The sequence below is a fragment of the Eptatretus burgeri genome, chromosome 12 (assembly GCF_056783735.1).
Source record: "Eptatretus burgeri isolate ZD-2024b chromosome 12, Ebu_testis_v1, whole genome shotgun sequence".
NCBI lineage: Eukaryota > Metazoa > Chordata > Myxini > Myxiniformes > Myxinidae > Eptatretus > Eptatretus burgeri.
The window spans coordinates 36,932,765-36,946,632 of record NC_140972.1 but is presented as its reverse complement, the minus strand read 5'-3'; the positions used below and the strand labels follow the sequence as shown (position 1 = coordinate 36,946,632).

The 13,868-nt window shown below is 52.9% G+C and overlaps 1 protein-coding gene across 1 annotated transcript in view; it reads left to right on the top strand.

The window, feature by feature from the left end:
• Positions 1-13,868, top strand: part of LOC147015425 (uncharacterized) — an 80,361-nt gene that overhangs the window by 54,738 nt on the left and 11,755 nt on the right. The window contains exons 11-12 of the mRNA XM_085850163.1: positions 3,441-3,533; positions 5,516-13,855. Coding sequence (XP_085706289.1) covers positions 3,441-3,533; positions 5,516-13,855 — 8,433 coding nt within the window. The remainder of the gene's footprint in view (positions 1-3,440; positions 3,534-5,515; positions 13,856-13,868) is intronic.

Here is a 13,868-nt window from a genome sequence, read left to right as displayed (position 1 = left end):
AAGGAGCCAAAAATCAGATCAAAATGCTCTGTAGTCATATCCAAGCACTCCTATTGGCACGCAGATGCCCCCTGAGAAGTAGCCCCACCCCACCAGACTCCGAAGCCGAAAATGGCCTCATTTACCTCCAGACTTGGCCATGCAAATGAGCTCTGAGATTAACATAGGGCCCAGTTTTTGGGGAGCGCTCTCTCGCCATGAACATGTGCTGGGCCCCAAATGAGGGTCACTATTTCCCGGAATGCCATGGCTACCCAGACGACGTTGAACTGACCCCAACGCATACTTGCGTTTTGAGCTGCATGCCAAAATGCTCAGATTCATAATGTGCTCCGTTCCACGGCATCTCAAATACCGGCAGTGAGCCGGGGTGCTGACTGGTCGCGGTGCCTTGTCACGTTTGTAATGAGGTGGGTGAAGAACTATGGTGTTTGTAGTAAGGACGTTGAAGGGTTGGGGTGGTTGAAGCGGTTGTGAGGAGACTAAAGTGGTTGTAGCAGTTGTGGCAAAGAGATCGAGTGTAGGTTACTGTGGGGATTTTAAGGAGGTGTGATTTGTACAAATGTTGTAGTGCCGTGGTGAGTACGGTGAGGGTCTGAGATGAAACATCCATCGAAGAAAGGCACGCAGGTTGAACAGGGAAATGGCACACTATGCTGATGAGACCCTTTATTAACGCCACCATTCTGTTTGTGGTGTGCATGCTTGCTTGTGTGAAAAATAAAGTAAAATATAATGGATGAAAGAATAGCAAATGGAATTAAAGACCCATCTCAAAGCCCGATGCAATGCATCTTGACCCATATACCCACGAGACATTATGGAAGGGCAAACTGAATGAATACTAATGAAACAACCATCTCAGGAAAGCTATATGTTGGGTGCCATTGCCTTTGGGGAGTGCCAACTTTGCAGAACTGCAACAGTATAACTGAACAATGTAGACTACAAATCGCTTTATTGGCACTTTCGAAAAAATTTGGTTTCACAGTGCAGGTATCCCTCGCTTTACATACGCTTTGTTTACCTTTTTATACAAAAACAAAACAGACTTTTAATGGCATGCTTTTCGATTTACATTTGCATTTCTCATGCCAACGAAATTCAAATACTGTATGTTATAGTGGAGCACTTTGGACAAAATTTCAAACAGCCTTACACTCCTTCAGTTAGCGTCGTCACAGCCTTGAATGACGTATCTCGCACAGCATCAAGCGCCAGTCCACCTTTGTTTGTCATCTTGTAACTCTCATTGTGAAGTCCTCCACCATTGTCTAGCAAGAGACCTTACCTTCCTCAACCTCAGCTACCACCCAAGCAAAATGTTCTCAGCAGTCTATAACGCTGAACATGAATATGGCCATAATATAACGTAATGCGAAGGGTGAGAAACTCACCGTCATTGCCTATTTGTGGTGAGTACATACTACATACACCTTGAAAAGGTTAAGAATTCGTATTTATTTCACATTAAGTAGGATTTATTAATGCATGTTTTTAGGTCATCTCAATAAAGCCGGACCAAATGTCCGTCCGTACGTCCGTCAACAATTTTTCTTTCCGATCTTGATGAAACTTAGTATGTGGTTAGAGGTCGATGAGGTTGCACAACGATATAACTTTTGTCCAGGTTCAAGGTCAGGGACGAGGTCACGTAAGTTATAAAAATCGCCATTTTCAAAACCTATCTAGTCTGCCATTCTACAAGATATTCGGCAACTGTTTATTGATTATAATAGTAAAAAATATAATGTTGTATCTAACCGGACAGATTTTTGAATTTCCTTCCCGTTTGATCGTCACGTGATCTGGAAGATGGCCAAAAACGCCGATGTGATTCGCAAAGAAGGAAGGAAGGAGAAATGAAATATAAATATAAAACACATTTTTAGCCTTTTATATTTATACAGTTTCCGCCGAAGGTGCAAAAGTTTCAAAACCCGAAATGTAAACGTCGGCATTTATTTTTAAAATATAATTTCGTGCGCGCGCACCAAAATGCCGAGTCATCTTTAACCAAACTGCGTAGTAGAACTGCGCAGTAGTCCGGTCATGGCGTCTGAGTTGTGGCCAGCGTGGTTCAGATTGACTGTGGTTTCTGGGGCGAAGGTGATTGTTAAGAAGTATGTCGGCAGTATAAATATGAGTGACTGTATTGGTGATTTAATCACGCAACATCTTGACAACGAATATTCTGGCCAAACGATTGCATCAATTCAGTGCATCAGCAGGGATAATTCGCAGGCTCCTCTTGATCGTGCAGATATCTAACATAATCACCGGCGGACATAGGGCTGCAGGCTGTGGGGCGAAGCCACGGATCCCGGATGAGGGGATAAGTGATAAATTATGCTACATGCTTCGGGCTTTCTGATTAATATATCAATGAGTACATTCCATAATTAATGAATTAATAATTCATGAATCTGGCATACAAAATGTTTTTCATACCTGACATGTTACTTTGTGCAGTGTCACGAAACTTCTGTGGAATTAATAATTAATGAATTTGCTAGCTCTAACGATTTTTCAAACCTCAATATCTCTATAAATACTTGACCAATTTTCATTATGAAAGTTGCATTATAATCAGTGAAGAATAATCCACAGGATTATCATAATCTCCGAGAGCTAAGCCTATTTTTTCGGTTTTTTTCTACAACCGGAAGTGAAATGTCCCCAGAGAGTGGACGGACCGGAAAACATCGTATTGCACTTACTGTTGATTCTGATGTGTTAATCCGGGTACTAAATGAACAATACATATTTATCAATTATGTCATTAGTAGTATTATCCTAGTGTATCTGTGAACTATTTCCATCTAAACGGTTAGTTTGGACTGTTTCGCGGTTACCTGAACTGAACATTGAGAACTTGTGGTATTATAGAGATGACTGTCACCCCCACACGGGGGTAATTTTTTTTCAGGTTTTTGTTTGTGTTATTTGTAACAGTATTTTCTTGCATTGTAGTGAAAGACAATATTACGTTAGGGAGACCGAAAATTTTGGGTATGGAATGCATCCTCTATTTTTAAGTTTAATATAATGGGAAAAACCTTTTCGATTTACCTTTTTTATCCCCCGCCACGTGGCGGAAGGGGGATATTGTTTTTGGCTTACGTTCTGTCCTCCAGGAACGCATTCCTTTCGTAAATTGAAGGATACCTGTACTTGGACAAAATATTTCAGCAAAATATTACAAAATATTACAAGCGCTTGCAGATCCCGCCCATGTACTTTTTTCTCGAGACTGTGGGGTAAGGTGTTCCATGAACTATATATATATATATATATATATATATATATATATATATATATATATATATATATATATATATATATATATACAGTAGTTATTATTTTTTCATCATTTACCTTGGAAAAATAAAATTTGGTCATATTTTGTGGATGTTGACACCTGGTCATTGTGTTTACAGGCCGTCTCAACGCAGACATCATCGTGTGAGAACGTGGACACGGAAGGTAGACATTTTCCAAAAGGACTTCATCTTCATCCCCATCAATGAGGAGTATGATTATTTATATGAGATTGAATTAATACCTTCGTCTAACATGAGTTTGCAAAATGACTATCTCAAACAGTGACAATTTTGATGACATATTTCTTGTTTTTTTTATATGGATTTTAAAAAAAACCACAGTGAAAGTCCCAATTTTCCCCTGATTAAAGAGTTGTGGAGGTTTGCATTTCATCCTGTGGCGTTTCATACTAAATTGAAAACTTCAAGACATCATGTCGTCTTTTTTCTGTTGTAAAATGTTTGCAAATTTTGCACAAATATATAATCGTCTCGGAACAGGAGAGAGTTGCCTTTCATTGAAGTGATTTCCCTGAAATGCCATGGGTGACTTCTTGGTTCATCCGTAAATCAGAATGAATAGATAGTGAGAGTGCTTTAGAGTGAGAGTTTAGCTTCCACAATGACCCTTTTTTCTTCTTCTTCTTCTTCCTTCTTTTTTACTGAATTAGCAAGTTGCCAGTGCCCACACAGGATTCTAAATGGGGTAGGGATGGACGTGGCAAAAATTCAAATAGCGTCTTCTCTCATCAAGTCGGCAAGCTGGGAGCAACAATTCACATTTATTGCCACATCTGATGCAATTTATATGCCCTAATGGTGGTGAGGTGCTCCATTTGAAACTGTTCAATATACAAGTAGTGGACAAAAAAATTGAAAGACCAATGTAAAGTCACTTATTGGGGCTTTGGGCCACCACGTGCGGCCATTAAGACCAGTATGCGTGGTGGCATCAAGCCCACCAGCCTCTGGAATTCTGCAGGAGGGATGTCAATTCACCATTCTTCCACAAGAAAGTCAGTCAACTCACACCTGTTTTATGGAGGTGGAAAATGTGTTTGGTGTAGTTCCAGAATATCCCAAAAATTGTTTATTTGGTTTAGATCTGGTGACTGAGAAGGCCATGACATATGGATAACATCATTGTCATGCTCATCAAATCATTGGGCAACCACACATGATCTGTGGATGGGGGTATTGTCATCCTGGAAGACACCCCTCCCGGCAGAAAAGAAATACTGCAACATGAGGTGAAGATGATCACTCGTACCATTAAGTAGCGATTGGCATTGACTTTCCCTTCGATGGGAATGACTGCACCAAAACCATGCCAGGAAAATGCGCCCACAACATTACAGAACCACCAGAACAATTCGCTGTTGGAACCAACACTCTGGGTTGTGAAGTTATTTATGTTAGTGCCACGTGTGCACACGTCAATTTGTCGAGAACATGATGAAGGATGATTCGTCTGACCATATCACATTTCTCCACTGCTCGACAGTCCATTATCTGTGCTCTTTGCACCACTGGGCACGCAAACGTGCATTGCCAGGTGTGATGAGTTGTTTGTGCATTGCAACCCGACTCTGGTATCCCACTCTGTGGAGTTCTCGGCGGACTGTTTTTCTTTAGGAAACTGGCTACTTGTGCCCCAGGTTGAAATTTACAGTCAATTCATCTGCAGTTGCTCTCCTGCTTTTGCCTTTGCCAACAACCACCCTTCCTTCAAAGTCACTGAGGTCTCCTCTTGCAACCGTGCTATCCATAGTTATGGGCAACTGGGCCTGTGCAGAATTATGATACATGACCTGAAGCATGATGGGATGTTATTTGCTTCATTAACACATGGGCCACACCTGTGTGGAAGCCATTGCCCTCAATATACTTGGTGTCACTCATTTACCCAGGTGTTTCCATTTTTGTGTCCACTACCTGTATGTAGCTTTTTAATACCTTGGGTCTGTAATTTAAAAAAATTTTGCTCCCAAAGCCAGTGACCAATTGGAAATTAATAGGATGATGATGATGCTTACAAAGAGTAATAAATACTTCTTTCTATTGCATTTATGACAGTTGATAACATTGTGTTCTTGCTTCCTCCCAACCCCCACCCCCCTCTTGCCCACCTCTTCTGCCCTTTTTCCTGCCATTCCATATATTGGCTGCTCCTCCCCCCTTTCCTCTCCAAGGCACCATTGGTTTTTGGCAGTCATTTGCTTTCCTGGTCTCTCTCAACCACTGTGGGAGGTGAATCCAAATTATCATGGTACTCCTCCACCAAGCTTGCACAAAAGTGATGGTGACATTGTCATTTTGGACACTCGTTCACTTTGTATGTCAGAGGCAGACAGAGGGCAGCCAGATAAAAATGGGACGGCTCACCCTGGTAAGGAAGAGGTGGCTGAGGGGAGAGCACTACATGGTGAAGAGGATAAGGAGAGGTGTGCACAGCCTATTGAGGAGAGGAGATTGCAGCTCGTTGAGAAAAAGAGCAGTGTGCAACCCGTTGAGCAGAGTGGGGTGCAGCCTGTTGAGCAGAGTGGGGTGCAGCCTGTTGAGCAGAGTGGGGCGCAGCCCATTGAGCAGAGTGGCACGCAGCCCGTTGAGAGGGTGAATGAGGAGAGGAGCATGCATCCCGTTGAGGTGGTGAATGAGGAGAGGAGCATGCAGCCCTTTGAGGGGGTGAATGAGGAGAGGAGCATGCAGCCCATTGAGAGTAGTGCACAGCATTTTGAGAGGAGTGCACAGCCAAAGGAAGCGGAGAGGAGTGTGCGTTTAGGTAAGGATGAAGGTGGTGAGGGGAGATTGCAACATGACAAAGAGGAGGAGGTGATTCAACCACAGCCTATTGATGAGAGGAGGGTGCAGTTCTTTGAGGAAGAGAGGAGTACACAGCCCAGAGAGAAGGAGAACAATAAGGTGCAATCTATTGAGAGGAGGAAAGTGCAGCCAGATGAAGAAAGAAGAGCACATCACTTTGAGGTGCAACAGGGAAAAAGACCACATCCCTTGGATGAAGAGCAGGGGAGAAGAGCACATCCCTTCAATGAGAGAAAGACGGTGAAGCTCGTGGAGGAAAGGAGGAGCAAGCAACCCGTTGAAGAGGGGAGGGTGGCGCAGCAGCCCATTGAGGAGGGGAGGGTGGCGCAGCCCATTGAGGAGGGGAGGGTGGCGCAGCCCATTGAGGAGGGGAGGGTGGCGCAGCCCATTGAGGAGGGGAGGGTGGCGCAGCCCATTGAGGAGGGGAGGGCGGCGCAGCCATTTGAGGAGGGGAGGGTGGCACAGCCCATTGAGGAGGGGATGGCGGCGCAGCCCATTGAGCAGGGGATGGCGGCGCAGCCCATTGAGGAGGGGAGGGCGGCGCAGCCCATTGAGGAGGGGAGGGCGGCGCAGCCCGTTGAGGAGGGGAGGGCGGCGCAGCCCGTTGAGGAGCAGAAGGCGGTGCAGCCCGTTGAGGAGGGGAGGGCGGTGCAGCCCGTTGAGGAGGTGAGGGCGGCGCAGCCCTTTGAGGAGCTAAGGGCGGCACAGCCCGTTGAGGATAAGGGGATGAGGGCGGCGCAGCCCATTGAGGAGGGGAGTGCGGCGCAGCCCATTGAGGAGGGGAGTGCGGCGCAGCCCATTGAGGAGGAGAGGGCGGCGCAGCCCATTGAGGAGGGGAGCGCGGCGCAGCCCATTGAGGAGGGGAGGGCGGCGCAGCCCATTGAGGAGGGGAGGGCGGCGCAGCCCATTGAGGAGGGGAGCGTGGCGCAGCCCATTGAGGAGGGGAGGACGGCGCAACCCATTGAGGAGGGGAGGGCGGCGCAGCCCATTGAGGAGGGGAGGGCGGCGCAGCCCATTGAGGAGGGGAGGGCGGCGCAGCCCATTGAGGAGGGAAGGGCGGCACAGCCCTTTGAGGAGGGGAGCGCGGCGCAGCCCATTGAGGAGGGGAGCGCGGCGCAGCCCATTGAGGAGGGGAGCGCGGCGCAGCCCATTGAGGAGGGGAAGGCGGCACAGCCCATTGAGCAGGGGAGGGCAGCGCAGCCCATTGAGCAGGGGAGGGCGGCGCAGCCCATTGAGGAGGGGAGGGCGGCGCAGCCCATTGAGGAGGGGAGGACGGCGCAGCCCATTGAGGAGGGGAGGACGGCGCAGCCCATTGAGGAGGGGAGGACGGCGCAGCCCATTGAGGAGGGGAGGGCGGCGCAGCCCATTGAGGAGGGGAGGGCGGCGCAGCCCATTGAGCTGATGGTGACACAACCCGTTGAGGTCAAGGGGATGAGGGCACTGCCTGTTGAGGACAAGGGGGTGAGGGCGCTGCCCGTTGAGGACAAGGGGATGAGGGCACTGCCCGTTGAGGACAAGGGGATGAGGGCGCTGCCCGTTGAGGACAAGGAGATGAGGGCGCTGCCCGTTGATGAGAAGGGGATGAGGGCACTGCCCGTTGATGAGAAGGGGATGAGGGCGCTGCCCGTTGATGAGAAGGGGATGAGGGCGCTGCCCGTTGAGGACAAGGGGATGAGGGCGCTGCCCGTTGAGGACAAGGGGATGAGGGCGCTGCCCATTGAGGACAAGGGGATGAGGGTGCTGCCTGTTGAGGACAAGGGGATGAGGGCGCTGCTCGTTGATGAGAAGGGGATGAGGGCGCTGCCCATTGAGGACAAGGGGATGAGATGGCTGCCCGTTGAGGACAAGGGGATGAGGACGCTGCCCGTTGAGGACAAGGGGATGAGGGCGCTGCCCGTTGAGGACAAGGCGATTAGGGCGCTGCCCGTTGAGGACAAGGGGATGAGGGCGCTGCCCGTTGAGGACAAGGGGATGAGGGCGCTGCCCGTTGAGGACAAGGGGATGAGGGCGCTGCCCGTTGAGGACAAGGGGATGCGGACGTTGCCCGTTGAGGACAAGGGGATGAGGGCTCAGCCTGTTATGGTGGAGAGGATGGCACAACCTTTTGAGGAGAAGAGGAGGACACTGCAGCCCGTTGAGGAGAATGAGATGTGGAGGACACTGGAGCCCATTGAGAAGGGATGGAGAGCACATCCCAGAGAGGAGAAGAGAGCGCAGCACATAGAAGAGGAAGGAAGAGCACAATCTGTTGAGGAGAGAGTACTGCCTATCAATACATTTCTGAATGAAAACAAGAATGAGGGATTGAAAATTGTCTTGGGTTCTATAAAGTGTGCAAATGATGTTTGTCCGATTCAATTAAGCAAAACACATGAAGCTCATAGAGTTAAGAATGAGATTAGCAGAGTATTTGATGAAGTATTATCAAGTGAAAGAAATGGCATAACTTCTTGTGAAGAACAAGCCAAGAACAGTACTTTAGAAAAAGAAGCACAACAAAGCAGTGAAGCAGACCATGAGGAAGGAAAACCAGCTTCGTTTGCTTCTGGATCTTCCATCGATGTCGTAAAAACAATTTCTCTGCAAGAACCCAAATCCTTAACCCTCATCCCCAAATTAAAAACATTCCGATATCAGCAAACAAGTGAAAATCCAGGAATGTGTTTGGGTGACTGTGCACCCTCCTTCAATGCAGATCTAATTATTAATTCAGAATGCACTAAGGAGGAAATGAAACCTGCAGAAGAAATTATTTTTAATGAGGTATCGCAATACAAAATACAGGATAAAATATTGAGGAAAGCAAGCTTGGAGAATCTGGAGCTAACGACGGCAATGCAAGCAAAACCTATTGTAAAAATGACAGAACAGGCTGCTGTGGCACTGAAAGAAGAGGTGACTGTGCCAATGGAAGAGGAGGTTACTTTAACATTGAAAGATAGGCTTGCTGTCGAAGAAGATGCTCCGTCATTTTTTAAGATGAAGAGCAGCGGAGTGGTAGAGATGGAACAGAAAACGACTGTGCCAGTGGAAAAGGATGCCGCTATAACGGTAGAAGAGGAGGACGCTGTGGAGGAGGAAGGGCAGGATGCTGTGGAGGCGGAAGGGCAGGTCGATGTGGAGACAGAAGGGCAGGACGCTGTGGAGGCGGAAGGGCAGGACGCTGTGGAGGCGAAAGGGCAGGACGCTGTGGAGGCGGAAGGGCAGGACGCTGTGGAGGCGGAAGGGCAGGACGCTGTGGAGGCGGAAGGCCAGGACGCTGTGGAGGCGGAAGGGCAGGACGCTGTGGAGGCGGAAGGGCAGGACGCTGTGGAGGCGGAAGGGCAGGACGCTGTGGAGGCGGAAGGGCAAGACGCTGTGGAGGCGGAAGGGCAGGACGCTGTGGAGGCGGAAGGGCAGGACGCTGTGGAGGCGGAAGGGCAGGACGCTGTGGAGGCGGAAGGGCAGGACGCTGTGGAGGCGGAAGGGCAGGACGCTGTGGAGGCGGAAGGGCAGGACGCTGTGGAGGCGGAAGGGCAGGACGCTGTGGAGGCGGAAGGGCAGGACGCTGTGGAGGCGGAAGGGCAGGACGCTGTGGAGGCGGAAGGGCAGGACGCTGTGGGGGGGGAAGGGCAGGACGCTGTGGAGGCGGAAGGGCAGGACGCTGTGGAGGCGGAAGGGCAGGACGCTGTGGAGGCGGAAGGGCAGGACGCTGTGGAGGCGGAAGGGCAGGACGCTGTGGAGGCGGAAGGGCAGGACGCTGTGGAGGCGGAAGGGCAGGACGCTGTGGAGGCGAAAGGGAAGGTCTCGGAAATCACTCTGGCTGTGGTGAAACAGTTGTCTTTCATGGTGCAGGATCAAGTGATCCTGGCATCGAAGCATCCGGTCTACCGGGCGTCAGAGGATTGGGACTCCCGGGCGTTGGAGGATCGGGACTCCCGGGCGTCGGAGGATCGGGACTCCCGGGCATCGGAGGATGGGGTGTCCCGGGCGTCGGAGGATCGGGTGTCCCGGGCGTCGGAGGATCCGGTGTCCCGGGCGTCGGAGGATCGGGAGTCCCGGGCGTCGGAGGATCGGGTGTCCCGGGCGTCGGAGGATCGGGTGTCCCGGGCGTCGGAGGATCGGGTGTCCCGGGCGTGGGAGGATCCGGTGTCCCTGGCGTCGGAGGATCGGGTGTCCCGGGCGTCGGAGGATCGGGTGTACCGGGCGTCGGAGGATCGGGTGTCCCGGGCGTCGGAGGATCGGGTGTCCCGGGCGTCGGAGAATCGGTTCTCCCAGGCGTCGGAGGATCGGGTCTCCCCGGCGGAGGATCGGGTCTTCCCGGCGTCGGCGGAGGATCGGGTCTCCCCGGCGTCGCCGGAGGATCGGGTCTCCGCGGCGGCGGAGGAGCGGGTCTCCTCGGCGGCGGAGGAGGAGCGGGTCTCCCCGGCGGCGGAGAAGGAGCGGGTCTCCCCGGCGGCGGAGGAGGAGCGGGTCTCCCCGGCGGCGGAGGAGGAGCGGGTCTCCCCGGCGGCGGAGGAGGAGCGGGTCTCCCCGGCGGCGGAGGAGGAGCGGGTCTCCCCGGCGGCGGAGGAGGAGCGGGTCTCCCCGGCGGCGGAGGAGGAGCGGGTCTCCCCGGCGGCGGAGGAGGAGCGGGTCTCCCCGGCGGCGGAGGAGGAGCGGGTCTCCCCGGCGGCGGAGGAAGAGCGGGTCTCCCCGGCGGCGGAGGAGCAGGTCTCCCCTGCGGCGATGGAGGATCGGGTCTCCCCGGTGGCGGCACAGAAGCACGTCTCCCCGGTGGCGGCGGAGGAGCGGGTCTTCCCGGCGGTAGCGGAGGAGCTGGTCTCCCCGGCGGCGGCGGAGGAGCGGGTCTCCCCTGTGGCCATGGAGGAGCGGGTCTCTGTGGTAGTAGAGCAGAAACATGTCTCCCAGGAAACCGTGGAAATGGATGTCTCCCAGGAAACAGTGGAAATGGACATCTCCCAGGAAACTGTGGAAGAGGGCGTCTCCAAAGAAACCGTGGAAGAGGGCGTCTCCCAGGAAACCGTGGAAGGGGGCGTCTCTCAGGAAACCGTGGAAGAGGGCGTCTCCCAGGAAACCGTGGAAGAGGGCGTCTCCCTGGAAACCGTGGAAGGGGGCGTCTCCCTGGAAACCGTGGAAGGGGGCGCCTCCCAGGAAAGCGTGGAAGGGGGCGCCTCCCAGGAAAGCGTGGAAGGGGGCGTCTCCCAGGAAAGCGTGGAAGGGGGCGTCTCCCAGGATAGCGTGGAAGGGGGCGTCTCCCAGGAAAGCGTGGAAGGGGGCATCTCCCAGGATAGCGTGGAAGGGGGCGTCTCCCAGGAAAGCGTGGAAGGGGCCGTCTCCCACGAAAGCGTGGACGGGGCCGTCTCCCAGCAAAGCGTGGACGGGGCCGTCTCCCAGGAAACCGTGAAAGAGGACGTCTCCCAGGAAACCGTGGAAGGGGGCGTCTCCCAGGAAAGCGTGGAAGGGAGCGTCTCCCAGGAAAGCATGGAAGGGGCCGTTTCCCAGGAAACCGTGAAAGAGGACGTCTCCCAGGAAACCGTGGAAGGGGGCGTCTCCCAGGAAAGCGTGGAAGGGAGCGTCTCCCAGGAAAGCATGGAAGGGGCCGTCTCCCAGGAAACCGTGGAAGGTGCCGTCTCCCAGGAAACCGTGGAAGGGGCCGTCTCCCAGGAAAGCGTGGAAGGGGCCGTCTCCCAGGAAACCGTGAAAGAGGGCGTCTCCCAGGAAACCGTGAAAGAGGGCGTCTTCCAGGAAACCGTGGAAGATGGCGTCTCCCAGGAAAGCGTGGAAGGGGGCGTCTCCCAGGAAAGCGTGGAAGGGGGCGTCTCCCAGGAAAGCGTGGAAGGGGGCGTCTCCCAGGAAAGCGTGGAAGGGGGCGTCTCCCAGGAAAACTTGGAAGGGGTCGTCTCCCAGGAAAACGTGAAAGGGGGCCTTTCCCAGGAAAGCGTGGAAGGGGGCGTCTTCCAGGAGAGAATGGAAGAGCGCGTCTCCCGGGAAAGAATGGAAGAGCGCGTCTCCCGGGAAGGAATGGAAGAGCTCGTCTCCTGGGAAAGAATGGAAGAGCGCGTTTCCCGGGACAGAAAGGAAAAGCTCGTCTCCCGGGAAAGAATGGAAGAGCGCATCTCCCAGGAAAGAATGGAAGAGCGCGTCTCCCAGGAAAGAATGGAAGAGCTCGTTTCCCAGGAAAGAATGGAACAGCGCGCCTCCCAGGAAAGAATGGAAGAGCGCGTCTCCCAGGAAAGAATGGAAGAGCGCGTCTCCCAGGAAAGAATGGAAGAGCGCGTCTCCCAGGAAAGAATGGAAGAGCGCGTCCCCCAGGAAAGCATGGAAGAGCGCGTCCCCCAGGAAAACATGGAAGAGCATGTCCCCCAGGAAAACATGGAAGATCACGTTCCCCAGGAAAACATGGAAGAGTCTGCTGCCATGGAGGCTGCAAAGGAGTCTGCTGTCGAAGAGTCAATGGGGGCGTGTGCCGTCGAGGGGGCCTTCGAGGCGTGTGCCGTCGAGGGTGCCTACGAGGCTTGTGTCGTCGAGGAGGCCTTCAAATCGTGTGCCGTCGAGGGGGCCGCAGGGGCCTTGGAGTCGCCTGCCTCCAAGGGGGCCTTGAAGTCGCCTGCCGCCGATGGGGCCTTGGAGGCGTCGGCGGCCGTGTGGGCCTTGGAGGCATCAGCGGCCGCGTGGGCCCTGGAGGCGTCGGCTGCGGCGGGGGCCTTGGAGGCATCAGCGGTTGCGTGGGCCTTGGAGGCGTCGACTGCGGCGGGGGTCTTAGAGGCGTCGACTGCCGCGGGGGCGTTGGAGGCGCCGGCTGCCGCGGGAGCCTTGGAGGCGCTGGCTGCCACGGGGGCCTCGGAGGAGCCAGCTGCCGCGGGGCCCTTGGAGCCGGCTCCTGCTGAGGAGGCCTTTGCTGCGGTGTTGGGCATAGAGTTATCTGCTACTGAGGCTATAATAGAAGCTTCTGCTGCTGAAGCACCCGCTTTGGACTGTGCCAAGGCAGCGTCCACTGCTGTCAAGCACTGCAGCTGCCCTCCTGCCACGGTGCCCAGTGAGGCTCCTGCTTCAATTGTGCAAGGTGTGGTGCAAGGTTCTGGCTTTCCCTGTGTGGTGGACGCTTCCGGCGTACCTGGGGAGGTGCCCTCTTCCACCATGCACATGAACTCACAGGCTTCTGGCATTCACACGGAACTACCTATATTTGGGAGGCTCAGAGCTGCGCCTATTCCTCTCGGGGTCAGTGTCGCGTCTCCTGCCCACCAGGCAAGGGAAGATTTAGAGAAAGAAATTGTCAGGTTAAAGAGAAAAGCATGTGAGATTGAGAAAGATGTGGACAAAGACCATGAAAATGATGTCAAAATAGGAAGACTGGAAATAGCAACGGAGGAAATGTTGGAAATGAGCAATAAGGAAAATGGGCAAAACGTTTGGAATACACTGGAAGAAAATAAACAAATGGAAAAGAGAAGAACCGTTCATAGAAAAAAACAGATGTGTGACAGGGGGCATTTAATAGGTATTGGTGAGCTGAGTGACTTTGAAGATGAAGAGGATGAATTGACTGATTTTGAAGATGAAGAGTTTGCAGAAATGGAAGATGATCTGGCAGAGACCGAAGGTGAGAAGTTGAGTAAGATGGACAAAAGGGAAGGTGACATGGTTGTGAGAGAGGGAGATGATGGAAGTTCCATTGCTTCAGATGTTCCTGATGGATTGACACAGACACCACTCATCTGCAAACAGTAAGTCGGATTC